This window comes from Talpa occidentalis, unplaced genomic scaffold (genome assembly GCF_014898055.3).
Source record: "Talpa occidentalis isolate TD23 unplaced genomic scaffold, MPIMG_talOcc4v2.1 talOcc4.7, whole genome shotgun sequence".
NCBI classification, from domain to species: domain Eukaryota; kingdom Metazoa; phylum Chordata; class Mammalia; order Eulipotyphla; family Talpidae; genus Talpa; species Talpa occidentalis.
In genome coordinates this window covers 50,701,690-50,729,311 of record NW_023605083.1, presented here as the reverse complement: position 1 = coordinate 50,729,311, position 27,622 = coordinate 50,701,690, and the positions used below count along the sequence as shown (strand labels likewise).

Sequence of the window (27,622 nt, the reverse complement as noted above, 5' to 3'; positions counted from 1 at the left end):
AAATTTGCCTACCTCCTAAAAGTAACTTGTAACCCCCAAGTCAATACTTGTAGTGCTTTCCTAGCCATTCACAGGAGTGTACAGAGAAGCAAAAATTTTGAGTCATTTGACACAAACACATTCCTAGTGAAGTTTGCATAAGGTGACATTCTCATACTGTGAATAAACATACTTGTGGTCTATTTAGTGCCAAAACATTTTGTATTTATTATGGTTTTGTTTTGATTTTACTATTCTGAATAGCCAGCAAGTGTGTTGCACAAGTGCTGTCTTGTGTTCTTCAGGGCAAGAAGACAATGATGTGCCTTGCAGACAAAATATAAGTATTAGATAAGCTGTGCTTATGCATGACTTACCATGTACTTGATGAGTCCAATGTTAATGAATCAATTATTCATACTTAATAAGGTGACATTAAACAGAATTACATGTAACATGCAGTGGTGTATGATTGATCAGTTGACAAAAATTCTGTGACCAGTTTTGTAGGAACCTTACCCTAGGAGCAAAGCTTAGCACCCTGATCTTGGACTTTCAGCCCCAGAACTGTGAGAAAATAAATGACTTTTGTTAAGCCACCCAGTCCATGGTGTTTTATTAAGACAGGCTACCAACAGACTTGGATTCATTCTCCTTGTCCTCTGGCTTCCCACTGGGTTCAGAGAACCAGAGGCTGGATTTGGAGTCATCACAGACTGGCTCCATCCTTCTAGAAAAGTCACAGCCCCTGCCAGGGGACTCACCAGTAGCTGCCCTCCTGGATCAGATAACCTTTCCCTCCGCTGTTACTTCAGATCAAGGGGTTATAGGATCCTACACTAACCTTTCTGTTTTACTTAAAACCTACTTACAATTTTGTAAACAGTACTTTTGTTCAAATATGCTTCCATTACTTGAATTTGGTATGCCATCAGTTTCCTACTACAGACCCCTACAAGATCTAACAAAACATGAGAAGTGCTAAAAAGATTATCTTTTTAAAAAATCATGATAATTTGAAATGTTCTTTTGTTGATGGAGACACTGAGACTCAAGAATTTCTAGTTGACTGGTAATAATGTCACATTCTCAGGGTCACTCAAATCATTATGAGTGGAATCAGCCCAGGACAGCCAAGACTGCTTGGACCACTTGGCTTTTGATGACAATGCCAATGTAACAGTAAGAAATGAAGTTCCCTTAGGTTTTTCCAGAGCAAAACTTATTAATATTACATTTTTCTTCTCATACTCTATGAGCCAGATCTTCCATAATGTCTGGTTCCATTTTTATTTTTGCTGTTTTTTTTTTCTCTATCTTGGTTCTATTCGCTGAAAAGTCTCCATTGTTTTAGGGGTCAGGAAAAGGGGCAGGGGGAGTGCTTGTTTAGAAGTATTGCCTAGCAACCCATCTTCCTTATTCCAAGGACAGAGGCTATTTGCATTTTGGGAAAGAAAAAAAAAAAGCTCCACTTCCAATGTGCCCCAGGGTAAGAATGTCTTGCTGACCACTCCTCAAATCAAGTTTCCTGCCTCTGAAAATACCCCCTGGGCAGCATTCCTTTGCCAGACCTGCTTGTGTGTGCTCCCTTGGGGGAGGGCACCACCTTCCAAGGTGCACCCAGAGCTGCTTGGGACTCCTGACACTGCCAAGCTGCCAAGCCCCAGGAAGGCGGCACCAAGACAGGTTCAGAACATCCTAATTTCATTCAAATGGACTATTTTTTTCCCACACTGTTCTTTGTTTTTGTAGCTTTCTTTCCTGGAAAGGTGCCACACCCAGGGGATGTCTAAGCCTGTAGCTATTAACCCACAAACTTCAGTGAGTTTCTAGAGTCCGCTCAGGAAAACGGAAGCCAGCCTGGACATGGAAAGAAGAGAGACATAATCTCCACTTGAAGGCCTTTTCTGGCCTACAGGAAGTAAGCACCAGAGAAAGAGACACTGTTCTTTCGGTCATTGGAGAAACTGAAATGGGCTGGTATATGGAATGTCACTATTCCAAATGAGAACGCCTCCCAGGAATCTCTGCCCCTCCATCCTATGAATCTTCATGCTAAAGGGATAAAGGAGAATTCTCTTAAAAGGGAGGTGGAGAGTGGTTAATATTGGAGTCTTCCCAGTCTTGTGCCTTAATGAGGTAAAGAAAACTCGGGGTATCTGGCTCCAAGTTGGGTAAGATCTTTAATCTTCTGATGCTCTAAATTCCTACCAATAAAATGGAAATATTTAAACTATTGACAGTTTTCACATTGACCATTGCTGACACTGGCAACTGTAAACAATCTTTAACTTTGACATTGCCAAATAGTACAGCATGTACCTTGGGTATATTGTTTAAAGAAGACCAACTGATGATTATGTTTATGCTTACTCTTTTACCTCCTTACCATGCTGGGATGCTTATGATGAGAGGCCCTGACTGGACACAGGTAATAATGGCCTGCAACAAGATCGCAGAGAGATGTATTATTGGGTTTTATTTACCTGTTCATTGCTTTGTCACTTTATGGATCCCAGACATACACACTGCCAAGACAAAGAAACCCTGAAAGCTGACAAGGGCTACTAAGTAAATAAACTCCTTTGACTAATACAGGGATATTTTTCTAAAAGAAAAAAGGTGGAAAAAGATAATACCACATACTCCTCTCACCTGTAAGGCCAGAAGATAAAAAAATGCATTCATAGAAAATTCTAAACAATTCACTGTAATTAGTCAATGAACAGAGAGCAACACATGAAAAAAAAAAATCAATAAGCAAAACTTTCTTTCCTGCAGAAAAACATAATTGTGGCAATTGTGTCTCCCTTTCTTTTCTTTCTTTTTTTCTTTCTTTTTTTTTGGAGGGAGGCACATTTTTAAATTCTCTAAGAACTGATCATAATTTTTGCCTATGCAGAAAATATTTTTATTTAATTTGCTGGAACTGAGAATTGAACTTAGAATTTTGGAGGTGAAAGGACTTTAGAAGTCATCTGACTCGAATACTGTCCTCATTGCACAACTGGGGCCACACGGTGAGGCCCAGGGAAGTTCGGGTTGACACACATGACACATACATTATGTGTGTAGCCCTTAATGCACAGGAATAATTACTTGGGACAGGGCCGCCCTGGTGGCGTAGGGGTTAAAGACAGCACTATCAAGCTATCACCAGCCATTGCAGCACGAGTTCAATCCCCAGCCTGGGAGCTAACACATGGAGCAGCCTCACCCGCTGCTCCCCTCAGCAGTGTATTTCAGTAGATCTGCCTTTTCTGCTCCCCACTCTCTCTGGTGAATCCTCTTACCTCCCCCCACACACATCTGGCTTACACCCCAGTTCTTGTATGCATAAATAAATAAATCTTTAAAAAAAATTACTTGGGATACTTTGAGCTCATGCAACCTCCATCAGTTGCCCTTATTAAAAATGAGGGTGTTATGTTTGTTTGTTTGTTAGGAGGCCAACTTTGTTTCTTCTTTGACATAATGTTTATGTATATACCATTGTCAATAAGGAAACCTGGAATGATAAGCAAGGAGCTGAAATAGGCTGCTATATTCCTAGTCTTTCCTCATTCATGAAGACACACTGGGTGTCATGGTACCTACCATAACCCATATTTTGGGTAAATGCTCTCTCTGCTTCAAAGCTGGTGAGTGTTGCTGAAATAGTGAAGCGGTCATTTGGTAAAAAATTGGATCAAACATTCTCTGGGTTTCTGTGATCTGTTTTCCATTTCTCCCTTTTCCTCTCAACTACTGCCCACTTCATTATTCACAGTCAGTTGTGCTTCAAAGCCACAAACATTTGGGCATTCTCTTCTCTGTGACATGGAGAAATCGTTGGGCACGGTCCTTATGCCATTTAAATAATTTTGTCATAAGTATAGTGAGATACTAAGCTTCAGAGCTTTTAGAACAGTCCATGCACATATAATCAATGCCTTTGAAAACACAGATGAAGTTTGGCAAGTTTTAAAGAAGCCAGGAGAGTGCAGAGTGAGGGCTTGTTGGAGAATGTAGGGTGAGTTGGAACCATAGTTGATACTTGAAAACAGAGTGTTTTATAGACTTCTCCCTGTGTACAGAGGAGCTATCCTTTTTCTGCTCATATTTTTTTGAGCTAAAGTAATTTACACAAATGAGATGTGGCAGCTTATTTTAATTGTCAGAATAAGAACCATGGATTACTATAGTTAAATTAAGGTCTCCAGAAGTTATCTACATCATATATAATCTTAAAACAGAATCCTCCAAGCCAAATCAAATTCCTAAAACTTCAAATTAGTAACAATTATGTTTTCACAATCATATTAGAACACATGCAAGTTTTGCTATTGCCCAGTGTGCTAGAACTCTATATACAAACCATCTGAGCATGTTGGTTTCCATTCATTTTTATTCATAGTTATAGTGCACTTAAAAGTATTAGTTCTATTAGTGGTTATAATACACAGGACAGATGAAATTTAAATGATTGATTTACAGAACCCAGGCACTTAAGCCTCTCTGAATCACTGGGTTCCACAGAATATAATTTTTGAAGCACTGAGTCCAGTCCATAGCATCATGGAAGATGGAAAATCTTTGCTTGGACACTTCCTTCCTGTGACAAGGAACTCATTTCCTGGCAAGGCAGCCCACATCACAGCTTCTGTTCTTAGGCAGTTCTTCTTTGTACCAAGCCAGACTACCTTATGAAGCTTCTACCCATCAGTCCCAGCTCTGGCCTGTGGAACCACTGTCCTCATCGGCCTGGCAGAAGACAGTTCCTGGGTTCACAAATAGCTCTTCCTTTTTCTTGTTCCATTATCTCCAGTTCACTCAACTATCTCTCCTAAGGTCTAGACTTTTTGATCACCCTCCTCTGAATGCTCTCTTTTTTGTTAGAGAAATAGATGAAATTTAAATGGTTGAAAATTACCTCAAACCCCATATATACAAAACAGAATGCTTGGTCTCTCTCTAGCTCATTCCTAAACCAGGACAATCAATGATACCAATGTCCACTTATGTGGGTCAGAAATCTGTTTCACAACCTTGCCTTCTTCCTCTACTCTGCACGTTCCACACCCAGTTCAGTGTTAGATCCTGCAATAACTACTTTCTCAACAGCTGATAAAGCTCCTCACTTGACTCGGTCTCCACAGCCATCACCCTTGATTGCTGCATCATCATCTCTCTCCTGCTCTTGTACAAGAACCCCTTAACCCATCTGCTTTCAGCTGCTCTGCCTCTCCAGATATTTACCATCCCACATCTTGCACAAAATTCTTAGCTGCATCTCCTCGTTTTATGATAGTGAAGAATCCTCAGCATGGTTGACTATGTCCTGTGTGATTCAGTCCCTTTCAGTTTCTGCTGCTAGATTTAAGTGTACCTCATACTCTATACCAACGTACTAACATCTTTTATTTCCTTCACCGTGATTTGCTTCTTCTGCCACAGGTCCTACTACCTATTGTTTCCTCTGCCTGCAGTGCCCTTTCTTCCTCTTTTGACCTAATTAACCCAAGCAGCAAGACTTACCTTAAAGATTCCTGCCTCAGTCTTCCCAGAGCTCTTATATCAATCAGGTCAGATTTCTGTCTAAGTTCTCATAGCCCTCCGGTGATCTGCTTCCAGACTCTTGTTACAGTTCTTATTTACACATACTGAGATTACTTGATTCCTGCCTGGCTTTCCAGGTGGACTTAGCTCCACTAGATGAAAATATGTTTTCTTTCACTCAATTTTTCTTCTCCCAGTGCACATAAATTGCTCAAAAGTATGTGTTAAGTTCATTAACTATGTAATTCCTATTTTGATTCTCTCGGTTCCACCAATGGACTTGAACTTATATTTAGAAAAGAAGGAACAAATATTGTTAAGGAGAATTTGAAACCCAAAGGAGATGAGACTAAAGGAGAGCTCAAAGTTGTTTTTAAAAGAATGCTTGTCTCAGACAAGGATGTCCACTCTCACCACTGCTTTTCAATATAATACTGGAAGTCCTAGCCAGAGCAATAAGACAAGAAAAAGACATCCAAGGAATCCAAATAGGAAAAGAAGAAGTCAAACTATCACTATTTGCAGATGATATTATAATATACGTAGAGAACCCCAAAAACTCCACAGAAAAACTAATTCAACTAATCAATCAGTTCAGTAAAGTGGCAGGATACAAAATCAACACGCAAAAGTCAGTAGCCTTCCTATACACAAACAATAAATCTGAAGAAGAAGAAATCAAAAAAACCATCCCTTTTATTATTGAAACAAAAAAAATCAAATATTTGGGAATAAATCTAACAAAAGAGGTAAAGGACCTATACAAAGAAAACTATAAAACACTGTTAAAAGAAATAGAAGAAGACACAAAGAAATGGAAAGACGTCCCCTGCTCATGGATTGAAAGAATAAACATTATTAAAATGGCCATCCTACCAAAAGCAATATACAGATTCAGCGCTATTCCAATCAAAATTTCAATGTCATTCTTCAAAGAAATAGAACAATTATTGATGAAATTCATATGGAATCACAAAAAACCCGAATAGCCAAAGCTCTCCTGAAAAAAAAAAAGAAGGGAATGGAGGCATCACACTCCCAGACTTCAAACTATACTACAAAGCCATAATAATCAAAACTGCATGGTATTGGAACAGAACAGACATACAGACCAATGGAATTGAATAGAAAATCCAGAAATAAACCCACAGATTTATGGTCAACTAATCTTTGACAAAGGAGCAAAGACTATGCATTGGAGCAAAGAAAGTTTGTTCAATAAATGGTGCTGGGAAAACTGGGTCGCTACATGCAAAAGAATGAAGCTTGACCACTACCTCACACCATACACAAAAATCAACTCAAAATGGATTAAAGAACTAGACATAAGACCTGAAACCATAAAATATATAGAAGGAAATATAGGCGAAACACTACGTGATTTGCACATCAAAGACATCTTTACAGACACATCACCCAAAGCAGTGATAGTGAAGGCAAAGATAAACAGCTGGGACTACATTAAATTAAAGAGCTTCTGCACAGCAAAAGAGACAATAACAAAAACAAAGAGAAACCCCACCAACTGGGAGAACATTTTGCACCCAACACTAATGATAAAGGACTGATCACAAAAATCTGCAAAGAGCTGATGAGACTCAACAACAACAAAGAAAATAATCCAGTCAAAAAATGGGCGGAAGAGCTAAAAAGAAACTTCTCTGAAGAGGAAATGCAAATGGCCAACAGGCATATGAAAAAATGTTCAACATCACTTGTAATCAGGGAAATGCAAATCAAAACTACCATGAGATACCATCTTACACCAGTGAGAATGGCACATATTAAAAAAACTAGCAACAACAAATGTTGGCGAGGGTGTGGAGAAAAAGGAACTCTTCTGCACTGTTGGTGGGAGTGCAAACTGGTCCAACTACTATGGAGAGCTGTGTGGAGATTTCTGGACCTACTAAACATAGAGCTTCCATATGATCCAGCAATTCCACTCCTAGGTATTTACCCAAAGGACACAGAAACATCAATTCCAAAGAACACCTGCACCCCTATATTTATAGCAGCACTGTTTACAATAGCTAAGCTTTGGAAAAAACCCAAATGCCCAAAAATAGATGACTGGTTCAAGAAGATGTGGTACATATACACCATGGAATATTACTCAGCATTCAAAAAAGATAAGCACATGCAATTTGCAGCAACATGGATGGCGCTGGAAGGGATCATGCTCAGCGAAATAAGCCAAAAAGAAAAAGAAAAATACCGGATGGTCTCACTCATAGCAGGAATCTAGAGAACTTAAATAAGGGACCAGGAAAATGAATAACTATAAGAAAGTGAAAATCAGAATCAACAAAAACTATGAAACAGAGACACTTTTGGGGGGGGGGGGCGGGAGGGGAGGGATTGGGATCAGAAAGGGGGGTTGCAATTGTATGGGGAATATAAAAATAAAATTTATTATTTAAAAAATAAAATAATAAATAAATAAATAAATAAAAGAATGCTTGTCTCTAGGCTTTGTTAAACTGTACCCCAGTGACTTTCCCTTGACAGCACTAAGTTTGGCATTCGTGCAGACAGTAGGAACAAGGGAAAAGGAAGAAGTGAAGATGATAACGAGAGGTGCATAAAAGTTGACATGATTTCCAAAAGAGAAGTAGGATTCTGGGAACAATTGGTAAATGAAAATGACCTTTGACCCAGAGTGAGTTTTAATAGCAAATATTTAAGATAGTTTGAAAGCACTTGGAAAGGAAGTGGGGATGACCAGAAGCATGTAAGAATTCATCAAATTTAAGTAATAAAAAATGGTCATCTTGGTCCCTTTAGGTAAATTTGCTGGGTGGGAGATATTGACACCATGAAGACCCTTGGTCCCACAGCATCCTTGAAAGGTGAGAACTATAGAATGAACTCATAGTCAGTCAAACAACAACTTAACACTGACTTAACACTGGCCTACACAGCACTGATTCATTCAAATGCTGTTTATTCTGAGATATTCTCTTTAAATGTCTATACATAATTATAATGATAGCTGATACATAAAGTACCCACTATGAAGGGGGGGACTGCTTAAAAAAGGGTTAGCCCTTATAACAATTCTTTGAGAAGGTGTTACGATTGTTGCCATTTAATAGTTGGAAAGGTTTAGTGTTGAGAGGTTAAGTAATTTGCTCAAGGTACAGTTAGTAAGAAGAGGAACTGGAATTTGAACCCAGGAAGTCTACCTCCAGAGTCCATGGTGTCTGTGCTATAGCCCCTACACCTGTTCTCCATGCCTCACATGTTCTACAATACTCTCAGCCAGCAGGACTTCATAATAACTCACCAATGAACATTCTCAATGTTCTAAAATAGGAGTTCTTTACCTTTTGATACACAGACCTTCAAGGGATCCATGGATAGAAGGGTCTTATAAACTTGGATTAAATCTAATTTTCATCCTCAAATTAGTGAAACTTGAAAAAAGTTAACATTTCTTTCAATTATTATTAACATAGGCAACAAACCACAGTAATGTCAGCAACATATGTGAAGTTGTCACCTTCTAGTACAGAGATTAGATATTTTCCTATCGTATTACTGCTACTGCGGATATCTACAAACCTCATTTATGTTCACTAATTTGAATTCATCTAATTGGTTATTAGCCTGACAGTAGATCTCATCATTTAATTTTTAACAAAAAACTCATGCATTTATTATAACATGTTTAACACACTACAGCTGTACTGCATCGTACAGTACAGTTCCTTTGCATTTTATTTTATGCATGTAAGTTCTTATTTGGGGATGTGGTCTCTAGGCTCCTTCAACTATAAAGGGAAAAGCTCTGTCTTGCACTATCCAAGTGGAACTTGTCCTGCAGTGTGTGGCTTATGCCACAAATACTTCCATTCACAGCAAGTGTTCTGTGTTCAGGTAAATAGCGTTGGCTCATAATGTCTGACAAAGGTAAGCAAGTCAGAGCTTGGGACCAACAACAAAGAGACAAAGGACACATATCACACATAAACATATTAGACATGTTTTTTTTTTATGGTGGCAGCTAAAGTTGTCTTAAATACATAGTAGAAGAGGGCCTCCCCTGTGGCGCAGCGGTTGAGCACTGGGTTGCGAAGCTGACCACAGATTCTGCAACGCCAGTTCGATCCCCGGCCACCGGGTGAGGGTCCCACTTGGCACGCAGACCTCTCCTGGCGCCCGCTGCTCCCCTCAGCAGTGTACTTCGTCAGTCTGCCTGCTCTGCTCTCCACTCTGTCACTGGTGAATTCTCTCACCCTCCCGCGCTTCTGACTGTGCCCAGTGCTTGTATAAATAAATAAAATAAAATCTTTTTTTTTAAAAAAAATACATAGTAGAAGAAACATAGTACGGATCAGCAGGCAGTAGGGACCACCGGGGGTGCTTAGGCATTCTCAAAGGCCTCAGAAGCATTACTGGACTGCAGTGAATGAAGAGGAGCTGTGAAACCCTCACACAAGGCATGTCTTACTTTCAGGAGACAGAACAGAAGGAAAGTGTGATGGCCAAGGGAGGTGACTTGAAGATGCCAACCTGGCACTATGCCAAAGAGATCTGAGACATAACTCACATTCCTCACCACCCTTCTCAGATTCAGGCATGCTTATTTAAGAGCAAATTCTCCTAAACATGGAAGGAGGGGCCCAGCACATGCCACAGAATCCTGCTTTGCTCTGGTTCACCTATGACAACAACTTTCATGCATATATGTGACACTTTTCATGGTGGCTTCATGACCACACCAAGTAACAGTGGACAGATTTTTTACCATTTTACTAAGATGGAAAGGAAGGTTCAGAGAAGTTAAGTGAGTTGTTCCAGTGACACACAGCACATGTACTGAAGGTGAAACTAGAGCCAGGATTACTGTCTGCTGGATCCATGTTCCTTGGCCTATTAACCGGACTGGAAAGAATCTAGATTCCCTCCTTAAAAAGTGCATACTGGCTATTTCTGAAGCCCTTCCCAATCTGAAATCTTATGGCTCTGAAATGCAAAGTATCACTTTCACTCCTCCAGCCAAGAAAGCTTTAGGACTTTGTTCTGCACAGTGAGTTGCCTAGTGTCCTAGAAGGACTGTTATGATCTCTAGAGGCAGAGCTCCAATAGTCACCCAAGATTTTTCCTCGCCAAGCAGGGAGAAGAGCAGAGGAAGGGGGTTGTACTGAGGCCAGCAGCAGAGGAGGGGGTTGTACTGAGGTCATCAGACAGGTCCATTGTGGGAAAGATTATTTTTCTCATTTGAGAACAAGGGTACAGATGCCAGCCTTGACACAGGATAAGCTACAGCATCTCAGGAAAATGACTGCACCTCTCCAAATACCCTCCCCCCTGTGTTGTTGAAGATGGTTGAAAATGTTTCATGTCAAGTTGAGCTATAAAAGCAGCCCAGTAAGTGTTGTCTCTCTTACAAGACCTAGCATCAACCCTCTAAGGCATTGAGAGGATTTTTTAAGATCACAGTTATTTCCTTCAATGAAGCCTAAGTAGTTTTACAGAAGAAATATACTATTTGCCCCAAAAGTCTGAGAAGAATTCAAACATTTGTGGTAGTCATAAAAAATATATACTAATAATGGACTGAGCTCATCCTGCAATTTCACCCGTGGGAAACGTCCCTTTTATACCCATACAAGTGAGCATCAGTCCCTCTATCCCCTTGCAAAGCCCAGGAAGTTTTCTGTGCTGTGTGCAAAAGCGAGGCATAAACCTCAAATCCTCCTCAGCCTCTGCAGCCGAATCCCCGTCATCAGCAACATGTGAATGAACCAAATTATCTCCAGGGCTGAGGGCGTGGGCCACGGAGCTGGGCTCCACCGTCAAAGGATCCTGGCGTCATGTTCTCCACCCCCCTAGGAGATCGCTGATGAATGCCGTAAGGCTGTGAGGGAGGAAGTCAGCCTGGAGATGCCATGTAGGGAAGAAACTGTTCCATTTCAGTGTGAGGATTCTAAAATAGCTGCTAATAAAAAGCCTCCACACTGTGACACTTCAATACAGACACCCACAAGGATACCTTGACAAGCTGTTTGACTTCTCACAAGCCTTTTCTTGCCTTTCCTGCGGAGGCCCCCACCAGTCACCCACACAGATGTACAACCATGCAGTGACAGCGGAGGCCAGCAGGGGTCCGTCTCTCCCGCTGACACACCCTGAGCCCTGGCTCCCTCAGGAGGGAGGCTTAGCGGCGCTGATGACTTGTCCAGGAAAGAGTAAGAGTAACATCGCTTTGAACTTGCTGTGCAGGCTGGCTCGCTCTCTACCTCAAGTTGTCTCTCACACTGTTTACCTAGAGAATGAGCCAGGCTCCTCCCCTAGGAGGAGAGAGGAGATCCCCAAAGAATAATTCATCTGCAATGCAGAAATGGCATGGTTCAATCAATCTGGGCTCTGACAGTAAGGGGAGTGGGATATGATCATATGACAGTGATTAAAATTCAAACTTCCCATTGAAAGTTCTAAAACTCCATTAATGACTATAATATCATCTCCACCGGGGAGATAATGGGTCAAGTTTGAAGAAATTTTTAACAGTACCTATCCTGCTTTTGAATTTGATAATTAAGATCTGCTTTAATGTCATCACTTACAGCTTAGCATAAATGAGACACATTATATCCTTAGCTACTTTCTGTAAATGTTCCTGAGCAGAACCAATAGGACCCTTAAACTTGGTGACACACCAGACCACCTAAGAAGTTCATTAAAAATATAAATTCTCAGTATTTGCCCTCTGCATGTCCCCACCTCCCATGCTGAACCTGGTTATCTGAGGTGAAGCCCAGTAAAAAGATTTTGACAAAAGCACTCTAGTTATTGTGACATGCAGTCAAGCTTGAGTCTATAGCGTGGGGAGTTCTCTAGAACCAGGTAAAGTAGTACAGCTATGCTACTGAGAGCAGGAAAGAACTGAGAAGTGGTCTCACTGTCAGAGACCATGAGCAACTTTGTTTGAAAATTCTGTTAGTGAAGCCCAATTTAGAATCTGTTTTATGTGCTAAGTAGAATTTTATGCCTGCACAAAGTTCTTCAGACCATCGATGAGATGATCACTGAGAGAAGTTACAGCAATTGTGCAGAGAGGTCTGGCATTTAAAAAAGTCTTCATATGTACCCAATATTAGGGGTTATCATAACAAGCTCTTGGAATAGTATAGCTTTTCACATCTGGAAAAATAGACTGAACAGAAATGTGATATAACAATGTGAGGATAAAATTCATAGAAAGTTTTTTTTTTTTTAAGATTTATTTATTTATTTATACAATTACTGGGTACAGTCAGAAGCACGGGAGGGTGAGAGAATTCACCAGAGCCAGAGCAGGGAGCAGAAAAGGCAGACAGATGGAGGACACTGCTGAGGGTTGAAGCGGGCACGGCAGGAGAGGTCTGCGCACCATATGGGACCCTCCCCAGTGGCCGGGGACCGAACTGGCACTGCAGAGGCTGCGGGCAGCTTCACAGCCCAGCACTCACCTGCTGTGCCACCGAGGAGGCCCATTTCATAGAAAGTTTTAAGGATAGTTGAGAAATGAAGGTAAGTCATATTTGGAATAAGGCACAATCTCCTACCTGAAGACCCACCATGGGTCTTCACATTTCCATTCAAGACTTCCAAGAAGAATATCATACAGTCTTCTCAGAACCTCCTTGTAGGCAGTTATAATCAGTAGGAGCCTAGTAGGTACCTAGCAATGTGTGAGGTATTATGGAGGTCAAAATTATAAATTACATGTTCTGTCCAAGAAACACTTGTAATCAGGTCATCTTGTTTTGATTATAACTTCACTCCTACACAATAGTCCTTAAGCTCAACACCCCCATTTGCTATTCTTCCTTTAAGACCCAGGGCAAAAATCCTATTTCTTCCAGAGAACTTTCCAGATTTCATCCTGCATCCTCCCCAGAATCAGTTTACCCTACTCCTCACATGTATCACACTGTCCAACATCAGAGTGACCCATTTATGTGTCTCTCTGCAGGAGATGTGTGGTTCTCTTTAGGGAATAGAACATGTCTCACTCCATACCAACAACTTGTGGAGGCAAGGTTAAGAACTTTATATGCAATAACATCTTGGACTATTCTGATCATTTATCTATTCAAGGTGTTCTGTCCCTAACCAGGAAACAAAGACAGTGGGAAAATGTGAAAAATGTGGAGCGTTATTAATATCCGGCCCACATGTCTTTTTCTCAAGTCTTCTTGAACCAATTCACATTTTGAGACTGGAAAATATCTCAGACGTAATGAAGAAGCTAAGATAATTTTCTCTTGCTTAATACTCACTGGAGATGGAGAAAATCTACTCTCCTACTTAAGTAATAATCTTGTGTAGGCAGGAAAACTTTAATTGTAGAAGTCTTATGTAAATGTAAGTTATTTAATTAAAAAGGGGGAAAAAGACCTTCACAGGAAGTAACAGTTCTAAAAAGTGGGAGAATTTGTTTTCTTTACTGCAGCTTATAAGTGGTTCACTAATAGATTTTTGAAACAACATTCATCATCAAGAGAGTTGACAACTGTCTTCTACTTCTAGGCAAGATGGAGTCACAGAGGTTTACTTTCTCACCTGAAACAACCAAAAGTATCCTATATATATGTGAAACAATTTTTTTCAAGACATTATCTAACTAAGGCAATGAAGGACAATGATCCCTCAGAAAGAAATGTGGTGAGTCCTATGATTGTTCAAGTTTAATTCATTGAAAGAAACTGAAAGGGAGAACCTGGCTGTAACTCTGAAAGCTCCCTAAGTTTAAGGAGATGGAGCTAAGAGGCAGGGGAGGTCAATTTGGCTTGAGTGGAAAGGACAGAATTCTAGAGAAGAGAGAGCTACAAAAAAGAAAGAACCTGAATATCTACAGAGTTTGCCCAATGAGTATGCAACTCCAAAGTGACCAGTGCATTCATGTGAGGACACTACTACTCACTAGAGAAGAGCTACCCAAATGGCTAGTAGCAATGGTGCCCAGTGTTGACATAGGTCCAGGAGAAGTGCCGGTTTCCATGAAGCAGAATAAAAATGGCATGGTTCATGGGGAAATGGGTAGAGTACACAGTTGTTGCTGCATCAGTAGTGGGAAATTAATAGCTTTAGTATTCTATAAGCTCTAGCCTAGTCCTACCTAATAAATCCTTATAGTAACTCACCAAAGGATTAAACTGTTTCAAGGTGATATAATCGTATTTCAGAACAAAGCTCAAAAATATTTATAGCATGCAAACATATCACACATCCAACAAGAAAAAATCCACAATGTCTGGCATCCATTCTAAGACTATCAGGCATACAAAGCAGCAGGAGAATATGACTCATAATGAGGAGAAAACTCAACATAAATCTAAGACTGACACACATTAGAATTATAGACAAATATATTGAAATATCTACTCTAAATTCATTTCATATGCTTAAAAAGTTATCTAGAGACATGAAGGATATAAGAAAATGCCTATACTGAACTTCAAGGTTTGAAAACTACAATATGTGAGATGACAAATACACTGTATGGGAATAATGAAAAATAAAACACCAAAGAAGAAAATACTATAGAACTTGAAGACAGAGTTATAAAATGATCCAAAATGAAACACTCACAAAAAGTCCAAAACCATGAAAAGAGTTCAGTGAGCCATGAAATAGCTTTTAGCAGCTTAACAGAAGAAATTGGAGTCCCCAGGCAGTGAGTAGAGAGGGCAGAAGAAATGTTGGGATAAACAATGGTCAAAAAAATTCTGAGTTTACAAAAGCTATAAACCCACAAATCCAATAAATCCAATGAACTCTACCAAGCCACATCATAATCAAAGAGTTCAAGACCAGAAATACAGAGAAAAATCTGCTTAAAAATCAAGTAGAGAAAAAAAGAAGCATTACATACAGAGGAAAAAGATCTCCCACTGAGGAATTTTATTACTCTTATTTTTTATCAATGTTTATGTGCTACTTCAATTTATCTTTACTCAACAATCTTTAAGGGCAGGAGCTCACCACAAATAAAGAACAGAGGCTATGAAGGGGGCAGAAAGTGAACCCATCAGATCATTTCCTTGCTTACCCCAAAGACATTTGCCTTCACTTCATTTCCTATGTAGTAGAAAGACAGTGTTGTCTAAGTCTTCACTCACAAGCTATTGATCAACTCACTGTACAAGTGAGTTCAGTCCTTAGTCTTGATTGGCCAGTTCTTCATTGCTGGCTTTGGTTCTTTCCACAGCCCTTCTGAAAAGGTCACAAGGTGCAGTAACAGATTAAAGGCTCTCAGGGTTCTGCAACAATGAAAACAATGGCCTACCTGAGCAACACATCACTTTTACTGGTAATTACACCGACAATTCAGTCAGTGGTTCTTTAGAGTTCCTAGAACATACATCTATTACTGCACTTATCATATTGGATTGAAATGTGTCATTTTTATCTGGATGCCTCTAGTAGTTAGCACAGCATCAAACCCATAGTTGCTTCACAAATGCATGTTGAATAAATGAGTGAGTGAATGAATGCAGGGATACTCTGTTGCAACTCCAAAGCATATGTAGAAGTTTTTAGGAAGATCTGAATACAAATGAAACCAATTTAGAGTCCTAAAACAATGCATGCAAATCTAGTTTATTATAGAATTAGTCTGAACTTAATGTTCTGATTTCTCCCTGGCAGACAGGTTCCTCTAATTGTGCTTTCTTTAACTGTTATATGAGGCATAAATTGGAGATGATTTCATAAAATAAATAATGTCTTAGGTTTCTAGGACCACTTTAATCAAAAGAGCCCAGACAGAAATATCTATACTTACACATGTGAAAGTTAAAAGAGGTATTGTGTCAGTATAATATATTAGGAGAAAATAAGGAAATGATGCCTGCAAAAGAGAACCAATGACAAAGAGCTCATTCTTCCTTCAGGAAGAGATTGTGTTTCTTCTTAAAGTGAACATTGTGCCTGTTTTCAAGGGCTCAGAAGAAGCTTTTTGACTAGAGTCTGAATGCAAGCAAGTTTTAGCTCTGGACTCTCTATGAAAAGAAATTGTCTGATGTGTGGATGCCACCAGTTCCCTAGATTTACTTCCTGAAGTCAACTCCTAGCCTCAGAGCCAGTCCCATCTGAAAATCTGAGTGTCCTCTGTATCTACAGAACTTAAAAGACACACTCATAGGGCTTTTCCTGTTCAATCATTGATTGGCCACCTCATATGTGCTGTGCACTCTGCCATCTGTGCAGAAACAAAGATGGATGAGACTCCATTTTTCTGATGCCATGACTCGAGTGACAATTTACATGAAATATTGAGGGATCACAGATTTATGAATAATTACTATGTATTGAAGAAAGTTGGGAAGAAGGTGAAATTGGAATGGCCTTTTAAGAATGAGCAGGCAGGGCCTCCCCTGGTGGTGCAGCGGTTGAGCGCTGGACTGCGAAGCTGCCAACAGCCTCTGCAGCGCCAGTTTGATCCTCGGCTGCCAGCAAGGGTCCCACATGGCGTACAGACCTCTCCTGCCATGCCTGCTGCTCCCCTCAGCAGTGTATTTCGTTGGCCTGCCTGTTCTGTTCCCCGCTCTGGCTCTGGTGAATTCTCTCACCCTCCCGTGCTTCTGACTGTACCCAGTGCTTATATAAATAAATAAATAAATAAATCTTTTAAAAAAAAAAAGAAGAATGAGCAGGCATTCACCAGGTAGAGGCAATGCTAGCCCTTATAGAGGGAATGGCATTGGCACTTTAACAATAGCACACTAAAAAAATTGTGGAATAAATCAAGATCTATCATGTATGTATGTACATATATATGTATATACATATGTAAGTATGTACGTATGTATACCTATTCATCAATCATCTATCCATCTTCTTACCTACAAATTTATTTGCCTGTCTATAATGTTCACATTACTTTAAAATATTTATTAAAAATAAATACATTCTTTTCAAACACCAAAGGATGAAAGGTAACTCTTATTTCTTATGTGCTTGTCTAGTTCTTAAATTGCTTAAGCCTTCTCCTCTCTTCTTGTGGCTCAGGACTTTATTTTCTAGTTTATCAGCCCACTTACTCCAGGATGGGCAGGATAAGGGAGAAGGTTCTGCAGTTCAAACCAATCCTTTTTGCTACTTGTTATATCAGTTGATTTTAGTACAACCCATATTTTCTCTTTGCAGTTAATAAGCTGGCATTGAGCACCTAAAGATAATTTCTTGGACTGTGTTGGTGATATAATAGCAACACTTTAGGAGCCTCACCAGGGCCTTGCATAGCTTAGCTATAGTCATTTGTTTCTCTAAATGTGCACCATAAATTAATGTGCCTATTTTACTTCCTTTTCTCTTCTTCTTAAGTGGAAGATGAATTAAAGGATAGGATTTCTTACCACCCCAATATAAAGTTCACCCAAGGGAGAACAAGGCTTAACAGCTAGGGTTTCAAATGCTTAGAGCTCTCTCCACACCAATGGATCACATTCATTTTAGGCACATGTCGGATGAAAACAATGAAAGCCACCAAAGTGCACATTAAAAAAATTTCAGTGGATTTGTTGTGTGATAGTAATGATCAAGTGGAGAGAGATCTGAGGTCTCCGACAGGCAAAATGTGACAGAACTCTGGTTCAGATGTTTCCTAAATATCATATTTTTCCAGGGAGGGAAGGAATAAAAACAAAATGAAAGACTGGTGCTGCAGAACTGCTAATTAAAACAATTCAGAGAACATAAATGCTAGAGTAATTCTGGACCCACCATATCAGGCTGGTTTCAAACAAATATAGTGTTCTGATTTCTCCCTTCATCGGGAAGACATAATTAGCTCAGCTGCAATGGGGTGGAAGCCTTGAGCCAGCTCCCCTATGATGGAAGAACAGCTGTCACCCACTCCTCTTGCCATGGACTGCACAGAGCTGTGGCCACTGCATCAGGTTGCTGACAAGCCACCATAAGCACAAGCCTCAGGCTACCAGTGGGACTAGTTCTTGCTTAAAGGAAAGAGACATTAATACCTCAATCTAGTTGACTCCAGGCCGGATCCTTCCATAGACGAAAGCTATGACATACACAAAATCCTTCCTTATTCCCATGGCAGAAGGGACATATAACAGTGGTGATGACAATACACATCAAACACAGCAGCCCCTCCACTTGGAGTTATAAGGCTGCTAGAGAGGATAGGAAGAAAATAATGAAGAAAAATCTGTTTAAGGTGCTGGCAATGAGAGAGCCGAGATACGTAAGGGGAACATACTCCATAGCTGCTATGACAAGGAAGAGAGAGACACCATGATGAGGAGGGGTTTACCGCTAACCATATAAGCAAGCATGTTCTGGGAAACAGACACTGTAATATCAGAGCAACAGCTTCTTTGGTCCATTGAACAAATTCAACAGAATGGTGGGGCATCATTTTGAAATTTCAGAGGAGAGAGAATAAACTCCCAATGTTGATTGTTTCCTAGATTACTATCAAGTGGTCATATCTTAATCCATCATCTATTTTCTGACCCTCACCTGCCTATTTCCACCAGTAACAGAGGCCAACATAAGACCAGTTCCTTTTCATCTTCAATGGGAATGACATACAACCAACTAAACATCCAAATACTACAAATGTGAGTGAGTAGTGATGATGATGGGGTGGGATTAAATAAATGGAATAGGTCTAAGAACATTTAACAAATAAAGAAACAGGAATCATTATTACTTCCAAGTAATTTAGAAGGAAATGCTTCAGGAAAGTCACCTACATAAAGAATTTCCTTTTTAACAAATGGTTAAAAATATGGTAGGTGAGAAGTGACAATGATTTTATGTGCAAATGACCAAGACTAATTCCTTATGTTCATAATCATGACAACTATTTTGCTAATATTTTTCTTTTCAGATGTAATCCATGTACCATAAATTCATATACTTTTAAAGTATACAATATCACTGGCGTTTAGCATATATATATATATATATATATATATATATATATTTATAAGGTGTCTGTTAATTTGTACATTCATAAACATATGAACAGTCATCACCACTATCCAGTGCTACAATATTCTAATACGCCAAAAAGGAAACCCCATATCTTATAGCAAACACTCTTAGTTTTCCATTCTCCCAGCCCCTGGTACCACTTGTCCACCTTCTACCTCGATGACTTTGTCTATTCTGGACATTTCATGTAAATAGAATCACATAACTTTCTGTGATCTTTCGTGTTGTTTCTTTCATTTACGTGGGGTAAGGTAAAGTATCAGGCTTTTCTGCCCTCCTGCCATTAGGATTGATGATGGATCCTTGCGGTCCTGAATACATGCCTGATGGCGGGCCCTGGAGTAGGGTGTGGGCATATGTAAATGGGATTCACCTGGGCTAAGCCTGGACTTAAAAAGGCGGCATCACGGAGATGCCAGCAGAACCAGGAGAGAGCAGAGAACAGATGGAAGAGCAGAGAGCAGAAGCAGAGGTCACCAGAGAATGCTGGAGAGCCCAGAAAGAGTGAAGACTTGCTGGGGGCTGGGAGGCCTGCCAGCCCCCCAGCACCCCTGACTGCTGTGTACCTGGTGAATCCCAATAAAAGCCTGAAAACCCGCTGAGGAGTCCAGGACTCTCTCCTTGTTCACTCTGTCTGCCCGGGTCATAGAGAATCTGCTCAGTGTCCTGTCCTGCTGCTACAACTTATCATAATATTTTTAAGGCTCATCCATGTTATAGCATGCATCAATACTTTTTACTGATGGATAATATTCCATTATATGGATTATCACATTTTATTTATCCATTCATCAGTTAATGAGCACTTAAGTTGTTTCTACTTTTTAGCTATACAAACATTGCTGCCATTAACATTTCCTTACAAGTTTTTGAGAGAACATATGATTTCTGTTGTCATGGGTATATACTTAGGAGTAGAATTGCTGGGTTATAGGGAGACTCTGTCTTGAACATTGACCAGCTGCCAAGCTGTTCTCCCAGATACCATTTTACACTTGTACCAGCAGTTTTATGAGGTTTCCAATTTCTTCACATCCCTGTTAACATTTGTTGTTGTGTTTTTATTGCAGCCATCCCAGTGAGTGTGCAGTGATATCTCATTGTGGTTTGGATTTACATTTCCCTAAAGACTAATAATGTTGACCATCTTTCATGTGCTTATTGACCACTTGTATATCTTTTTGGAAGATAACTCTACATTAAAACCTTTAACTATCTTTTAATTGGGTGAGTTATCTTTATATTTTTTTTCAGTTTTTCTCTTCTGATTTTTTTTCTAGACATGTAGAAGAGGACATTGGTTTCAACATAGTTGTGTTCTGGTTTTGGTAATAAAGCATAACTTTATATATTTGGATGCTTATAAGCTTGGAACATTTACTGAACACCTACTTTGTCCTGGGTGCTTTGAAACCTTTATTAATTTACTGCTAAAGAGAAAGCTGTTGCTTGGGTCACATGTTCCTCCCTTAGATGCTTGACAAAATCAGAAAACCTTTTCCTTAGGAATGCACCAAATATTTGCTCCCTTAGACAGACAGCCCCAGCTCCTGCCAAGGCAGCAGAGCTAACAGAGGAGATACACTCATCAGTAGAGAAAAACCTCTCCTGTGTTTTAGATATTGAGAACAAACAAATCAATGTTAAATTCAGGACAGGTGCTTTGCGGCTCCATTTTGCCCTTGTTTCCCACAAATACACCCGGAAGAGACTCATTTTCAATTTGATCTCCACTCTGTCAAATGTTGACAAAGTTTCAAATGAAGAAACCACAGAAAACAATCTTTCTTTAGAAGACTGCAGCAAAGCAATGAGTTCATTTTTTTAGATAATTGTGGCAAAATTGGCTCAACTAAAATGCAGAGGCATCAGTGGTAAGGCTGCAGGGAGAGAAAACACGACAAAGGCTCCTCCTCAAAAATAAAATCACACAAGGAAGAGCAAAGGCAAGGAGAGGCATTTTCTTCACCTATCCTACCCTACTAGGCAAACAAATCAAGTCATTCCCTTATTCTATACACATAGAGCACATTTATTCCTTTTCCTTCCAATTTCCTTCCTTTCTATTTGAAAATCAGGCAAATTAACCAAAAACCAAAGGGAGGGCTTGAAGTGATCCCATGCCACCTCAAACCTTCACGGAAGAATATTAAGACTTCAAGCTTCCAGAGAAGTCTCTTCCTCTCATATCCATGTTCCAAAATCTTAGTTAACAAATTGAACATGCCAAAGGGGCCAATTCTAGGGAATCAGTAGATCAGAATTACTATGGATAAGCAGAACCTGGGCAGTCTGGGTGGTCAATCAGGTGCAGGAAGTAGAGAACCTTTCTATCACACCAAGATGGCCACCAGCTGATCCACCATTAATCACGGCAGTTCTGGGTGAGAACTTCCAAGATCCAGAGTATTACTATTTATGCAAACAAGTTCACTGTAGGTCAAACCGCAGACAAAGATTTCAGGCATAAATTCACAGAATTAAATTCAGGATAAAATCATTTAATTTTGTGCCACCAGGAGTCTACCCAAGCCCTCTTGTTCCCCTGGCAGAATCCTATGCCCAGGACGTCCCTCTTGGAGCTGGAGCTGGCATACACCACTCCAGAGAGCCATGGAAAGAGCAGGGCAGAACTGGTAGCGTGGGCTGACTTGTGTTCCCTCAGAACCTATGTTGAAACCTTAACCCCCAATATCTCAGAATATGGCTATGTTTGGGGACAGGCCCTTTAAATGGTGATTAAGCTAAAACTAGATGGGTCTTACTCCAATCTAATTGGTACCCTTCGAAGAAGATGAAACGCAGAAAAAGGCCAGGTGAGGAGACTAAGAGAAGGAGCTGCACTCCGAGAGAGAACTCTCAGGAGAAAGCCAAACATTCCTTGAGCGTAGACTTTCAGCCTGTAGAAGTGTGAAAAAGTTTTGGTTGTTTAAGCCACTTAGTCCGTGGGATTTTGTCATGGCCGCCTTGGCAAACTAATACAAGCAGGGGTCGCCAGGAAAAGAAAGCCCCAAGGTCTCCCCGATGAGCGCCCCACTCACCCTGTAGTAGTCAGTGCTGTACACGTCCCGGGACATGCCGAAGTCCCCGATTTTCACCAGGAGGTTCTCGCCGACCAGGCAGTTCCTGGTAGCCAGGTCGCGGTGCACAAAGTGCTGGGACGCCAGGTAGACCATGCCCGCGGCGATCTGCTGCGCGATGTGCAGCATCTGCGACTGCGTCAGCTCGCGAGGAGGGTTACCTTCGGCCATCAGCACAGCGTCGGGCCCGTGCGCCCTAGGGAGCACAGAAGGCGTTGTTGGAGGGGCTCTTTGCTCTCGCATCAGCAGACGGTGGAAAAGGATGCTGCTGCGTGATTTGGGGGGCGGGGGGAATGCTTCACCTGAAGTTGTACCTTGACAGCCTCAGGAGCACCCAGGTTTCTTTTTCCAGAATTGACTTCCCAGGACCAAGTGGGCCCGAATGGCAAAGGCTCAACACACAGACAGGTTTGTGTTTTAATGGTTTAGAACAAAGCTCAAGGGGATCCCGCACAGAGCAGAGCCTCTGACCCTCAAAAGCAGTGCCCCCCACAATCAAAATGAAAACAAAACAAAAACAAAAGCACAACATGGAGAGAGAGTCTGGGTCTCCAGGTCATAGTATCCTAGTGGGAGTCAGCCCCTGCCCTCCCTGCCACCTGCCACAGCAGAGCACCTCCCCACCCAGGTCGAACCCTCCAGAATGCCCCCACCAGGGCCAGACCTGGGAGCTCTGCTCTCCTCTCTCCAACAGCTAAGTGGCCGGGCATGGTTCCAAGCCACCCTGATGTCCCACAAGCAGAATCTCAGAGCATCTTCAGCTGGACATCACTGGGCATTGATTCCAGTGAAAGATATCATCTCCTTCTACCCATCCTGCCCCCTGACCTCCAGCTTAACACATACACTGGAGAAATCCTTGAAATGAAAACACCCGTATTCATTTACCCGGGAAGTTTCATTTTTACACTGGGGGTGGGGGATGAGGAAGGGGGTGTAATGGTGTTTCATATCTTCCTTTTCTTGTATCTCATATTCCCTGTCTTTTCCCAACTGTGTGGTGACTTAGGTATCCTAACACTGGCATGTGCTTCAGAAAGCTGGTGGTCCCAGGATGAGCCACCAGCACTGGCAGTCCCTGTCCTGGACTCCCAAGTGGTGAGCATCCCTGCCTCTGAAGGCCAGAGCGGGCGCTGTAGGACAAAGTAAATGTGACCTTGGCTGTGGTGATGCTGCTTGGCAGTCAAAGGGCTTCTTCCTCCCAAAGGCAAATAAAAGAGATCTCTTTCAGGAGAGGAAGCTCTCCAAATAAATATGGAGGATTTTAAATGAATTGTAAAGCAGGTGACCCCACCTGTAAGATTCCAGAACTGTACAAGAATTTGAAAATTCAAGAGAGTCAGAATCACTCATCTCATTTTGCAATCCCCACCCCACTGTCCACCTCCCACCTTGGATGAGTGATCTCAAGTACAGACATACACTCCCTTCCACCAAGGCCCCCGTTGGCATGACTTCCCAAACACAGTCACTGGGTTTTCCATTTTTTATTCTCAGACAAGAAGGTGGGGATTTCCCAATTCCACTGGTGTCCAGTGCTATGATACAGAGAAGTTTGTTTTTTTATTCATTATGTTTTTTTTTCACTTTTTAAATTTTATATATTTTTTACATCATTTTTCATTTTTGCACATGTATGCATTTTCATCTTGATTATAGTCCCCATACAATTCCCCCCCACACACCCCGTATTGATCATACTCCCTCTTCCCTCCCCCTGTAGTGTATCTCTGGTTTATAGTTGCTTGTTGATTTTGATTTTTACTTTATTATAATTAATCTTTTTCCTGGTCCCTTATTTAGGCTTTCTAAATTCCTACTCTGAGTGAGACCATCTGGCATTTTTCTTTTTCTTTCTGGCTTATTTCGCTGAGCATACCCAAAAATAGATGACTGGATCAAGAAGATGTGGTACATACACACAATGGAATATTACTCAGCAATCAAAAAAAGATAAACTCATGCAATTTGCAGCAACATGGATGGAGCTAGACGGGATCATGCTCAGCGAAATAAGCCAGAAAGAAAATGATATAGAGAAGCTTTTATCGCTCCTGTCTGAAATGTCCCCATCAGTCAAAAATACAAGGGCATATTATTCTTGGTGATCATTTAAATCCTTTCTGTCGCCAGTCTGGAGGTAAACATTCCTGGGGGAGCTTCCTCTGTTCTTACAAGTCCTAGCACATTTTGCTTCTACTTAAACTACAGTAGCCCCCCAACCCCTCTTGTCAAGCTGAGAACAATACTGGGGAAATGCTTTGGGACTCTCTTCAGCTCAGAGTCTCTCATATGCCACTATACAGTGGCCAAGGTGCAGAACTGTCTTTGAATACTGTCCTAACCCTCTGACTATGCCCTCAGGTGAGCTGCAGGACCTCTATGTAAAGTGGAAGTATTATCTGCACCTTTCTAGGTACCCCACGTCTCTTTGGTAATGGTTTTTGTGGCCTTTCATTGGAAAGCCAGAGAGCAAGTCTCTCATCCTTTGTGGTTTTCTTCACAATTAGACTGTGACAGGGCTCTAGTGGTAGGATACCAAAGGGTCAAGCCTGTCCAACCCAGGAAAGATTACTCAAGTCCAAGTACGCATCATAAGAGGCAAAGATCTTACCCTGAGCTCAACAGTGGGAAAGGGACGTAGAAGTGCAATACTACTATGAGAAACCATGAAATACACAAGAGAATCTAGGCCAGGATCAAACTTTGTAGCTTTAGTTCAAAGAGTAAATAAGTTGTTGATTTGCCAGCAATTAATTTTAGGCCAGAAATATAAATTCCTCTAAGAATCCACCCATTGCAAAGATTCCAGGAGAAAGAAAGTCAGTGGCCAATGCAAAAGCCCCCTCCATGCAAAACCCCATCAACCCGCCTTACACTCTGAAAGCACCAGAATGCTGCCGACCCTGAACAACTTCTGCACCCCATGCCATCATGGGGGTGGGCTGGCTCCTGCATTTTCAACCAGTCATTTCTCCTGCTAGCGTCTGGGTATTTGAACAAGGCTCATTTTAAAGGGAGAAACTCTAGATGCTTTCTTTGAATCCTGCTGTAAAACAGAGGGCAAGTGTCTTCTAAATAAGTTCTTGGGCCTCCCTGGTTGCGCAAAGGGTTGAGCACTGCACTACGAAGCAATCCACAGCCTATGTAGCATGAGTTTGATCCCCGGCCAGCCAAAGAGAAACCCACATGGTGCAGCAGACCTCTCCTGTCTCACCCACTGCTCCCCTCAGCAGTGTATTTCAGTCAGCCTGCCTGTTCTGTTGCCCACTCTGTCTCTGGTGAATCATCTCACCCCCCGCATCTCTGGCCTGTACCCCAGCTCTTGTATGCATAAATAATCTTTAAAATAAATAAATAAATAAATAAATAAGTTCTTAAGGAGAAGATAAATAAAGCTGACACAGAGCCTTTTGCTTCACTCCCCAGTTTGCCCTGCAGCTCTTAGAGATAACACATTTTGCCTGGTTTGGGGAGGTGTGACTCAATTTCTTCAATTGTAAGATGGGAATGATGGTAATAATAGTTCATCAATTTATTCAAGTTAGACCATTTAAAAACTCTTAGAAAAGTTCAATAAATACCAGCTGTGATTGTTTAAAAAGCTTTATCAATCTTTTCCTCTTTGGGAGGGAATTCTGGAGAGATTATAAGAGGAAAAAATATAATCTCCTGGAAAGCAAGGGCTTTGTTTTACTCATTTCCCAGCTGACCTCGCACAGGGTCTGGCCATGATGGTACTTGATCTATGGCTTCTGGAGGAATAAAAAGGTGGGAAGATCACTGCAGATCTCTACCTTGAGAGGGCAGTGCCAATGACCCTTAGGGATAAGTTCATGACAGTTTGAGGGCTGTGTTCCCTTCCAGAAACAGAGAAGTATCTGTAGGTCACAGGACATTATTTTGTCTTGGCATAGAAAGCTAGGGGTCAGTTGGTTCTGAAATTAAGCAGAGGAAATTCCCAGTAGCCTCAGGCATTGTGAAAGATACCAAAGGAGAGTCAGGTCCATGCGCCTTCTGGAAGGTAGGAAGGAGAAGTTGATAAACATATGCATACATGTACACGCAAGCTCACCCTGAGCTGACAGAAACAATTACTCCCTCCAGGTGAGTATTTTTGTAATTATTGTCTAAAGTTTATGGAAAGCACCATTTTTTTATTAGGGAAGTAACCTAGAGCATAAGAACAAAGGAAAATAATTCTCCTATGAGGAGTTAGACCTCGACCAAATTCACATTAGATCTGACAGGACTGTGCGCAAAAGGCACCAGCATCCTCTCTCCTGTCACCTACCAGAAAACTATTGCTGCCATTGGATAATGTATCCACATGATTGTCTCTGAACAGCACGAACTAACTACAGATTTCTAATCTCACCTGGCATCCCCTCACCCACACAACCAGAGACAAAGCAGAGAACAAGACTCATCACAGCTAAGGAGAACTAAATTGCAGGTATATTTATGAGACTAAAGGTGATTAAAAATGATCTAGACTGTATACACCATGTGATGTCATTTCTAAATGCAGCAGTGTGCCTGTCCCCTTTCCTTGTTCTCTCAGTGACTTGTTATTTAAGCTGCCCACTTCCTGACCCTTGCAGTGGCTGCAGTATCCACCGGGGCCAATTTCTGTGGAATCTCTTTAGTGCCCACAGACACTGGAGGAGGACAGGTGTGTCTATAACACTAAAGGTGTGCCTTTCCCAGGATGGCAAATCCTTCAAGAAAAATTGAGAGGAAATGTGGCAGAGCAGAAATGTTGTGGGACAGCATTTATTCTCATTGATCATTAACAGTCCCAATACTAGCCATTGAGATGGATATAACCATTTTGCAGATAAGGAAACAGACCGGAAAGGGCAGGTAGCCAGTCTGCCCCTAACATCACTCCTGTTTCTCTTATATTGTACTATCTACTAAGATCTCATGGGCAGCCCATTTACTAATCTTTCAAAGAGGAGGGCAGCTCTATTAGAAAGAAAACAGCACATCGGAACCAGACAACTTAAAAAGGATCCAACTCAGAACCACCTGGGAGTTGAGGGGCCTGACTGGACCTG

General features: G+C 41.1%; 1 protein-coding gene and 1 long non-coding RNA gene across 4 annotated transcripts in view; one reads left to right on the top strand and one right to left on the bottom strand.

The window, feature by feature from the left end:
* NTRK2 (neurotrophic receptor tyrosine kinase 2) overlaps positions 1–27,622 on the bottom strand; it is a 337,402-nt gene that overhangs the window by 46,734 nt on the left and 263,046 nt on the right. Inside the window, exons 15-16 of one of the 3 annotated variants that reach the window (XM_054689472.1) lie at positions 22,521–22,755; positions 15,431–15,773 (exon numbers count right to left, since the gene is read on the bottom strand). In XM_054689472.1, the coding sequence (XP_054545447.1) occupies positions 15,756–15,773; positions 22,521–22,755 (253 nt within the window). In that variant the 3' untranslated portion in view covers positions 15,431–15,755. Of the gene's footprint in view, positions 1–15,430; positions 15,774–21,986; positions 22,380–22,520; positions 22,756–27,622 lie in introns of those variants that run through there. The other 2 variants (XM_054689471.1, XM_054689473.1) reach the window with 2 other exon arrangements.
* On the top strand, positions 12,523–20,679 carry LOC119232388 (uncharacterized). The gene is made up of 4 exons (XR_005122063.2): positions 12,523–12,585; positions 14,041–14,175; positions 18,948–19,100; positions 20,550–20,679. It is a non-coding gene; the product is annotated as an uncharacterized LOC119232388 (long non-coding RNA).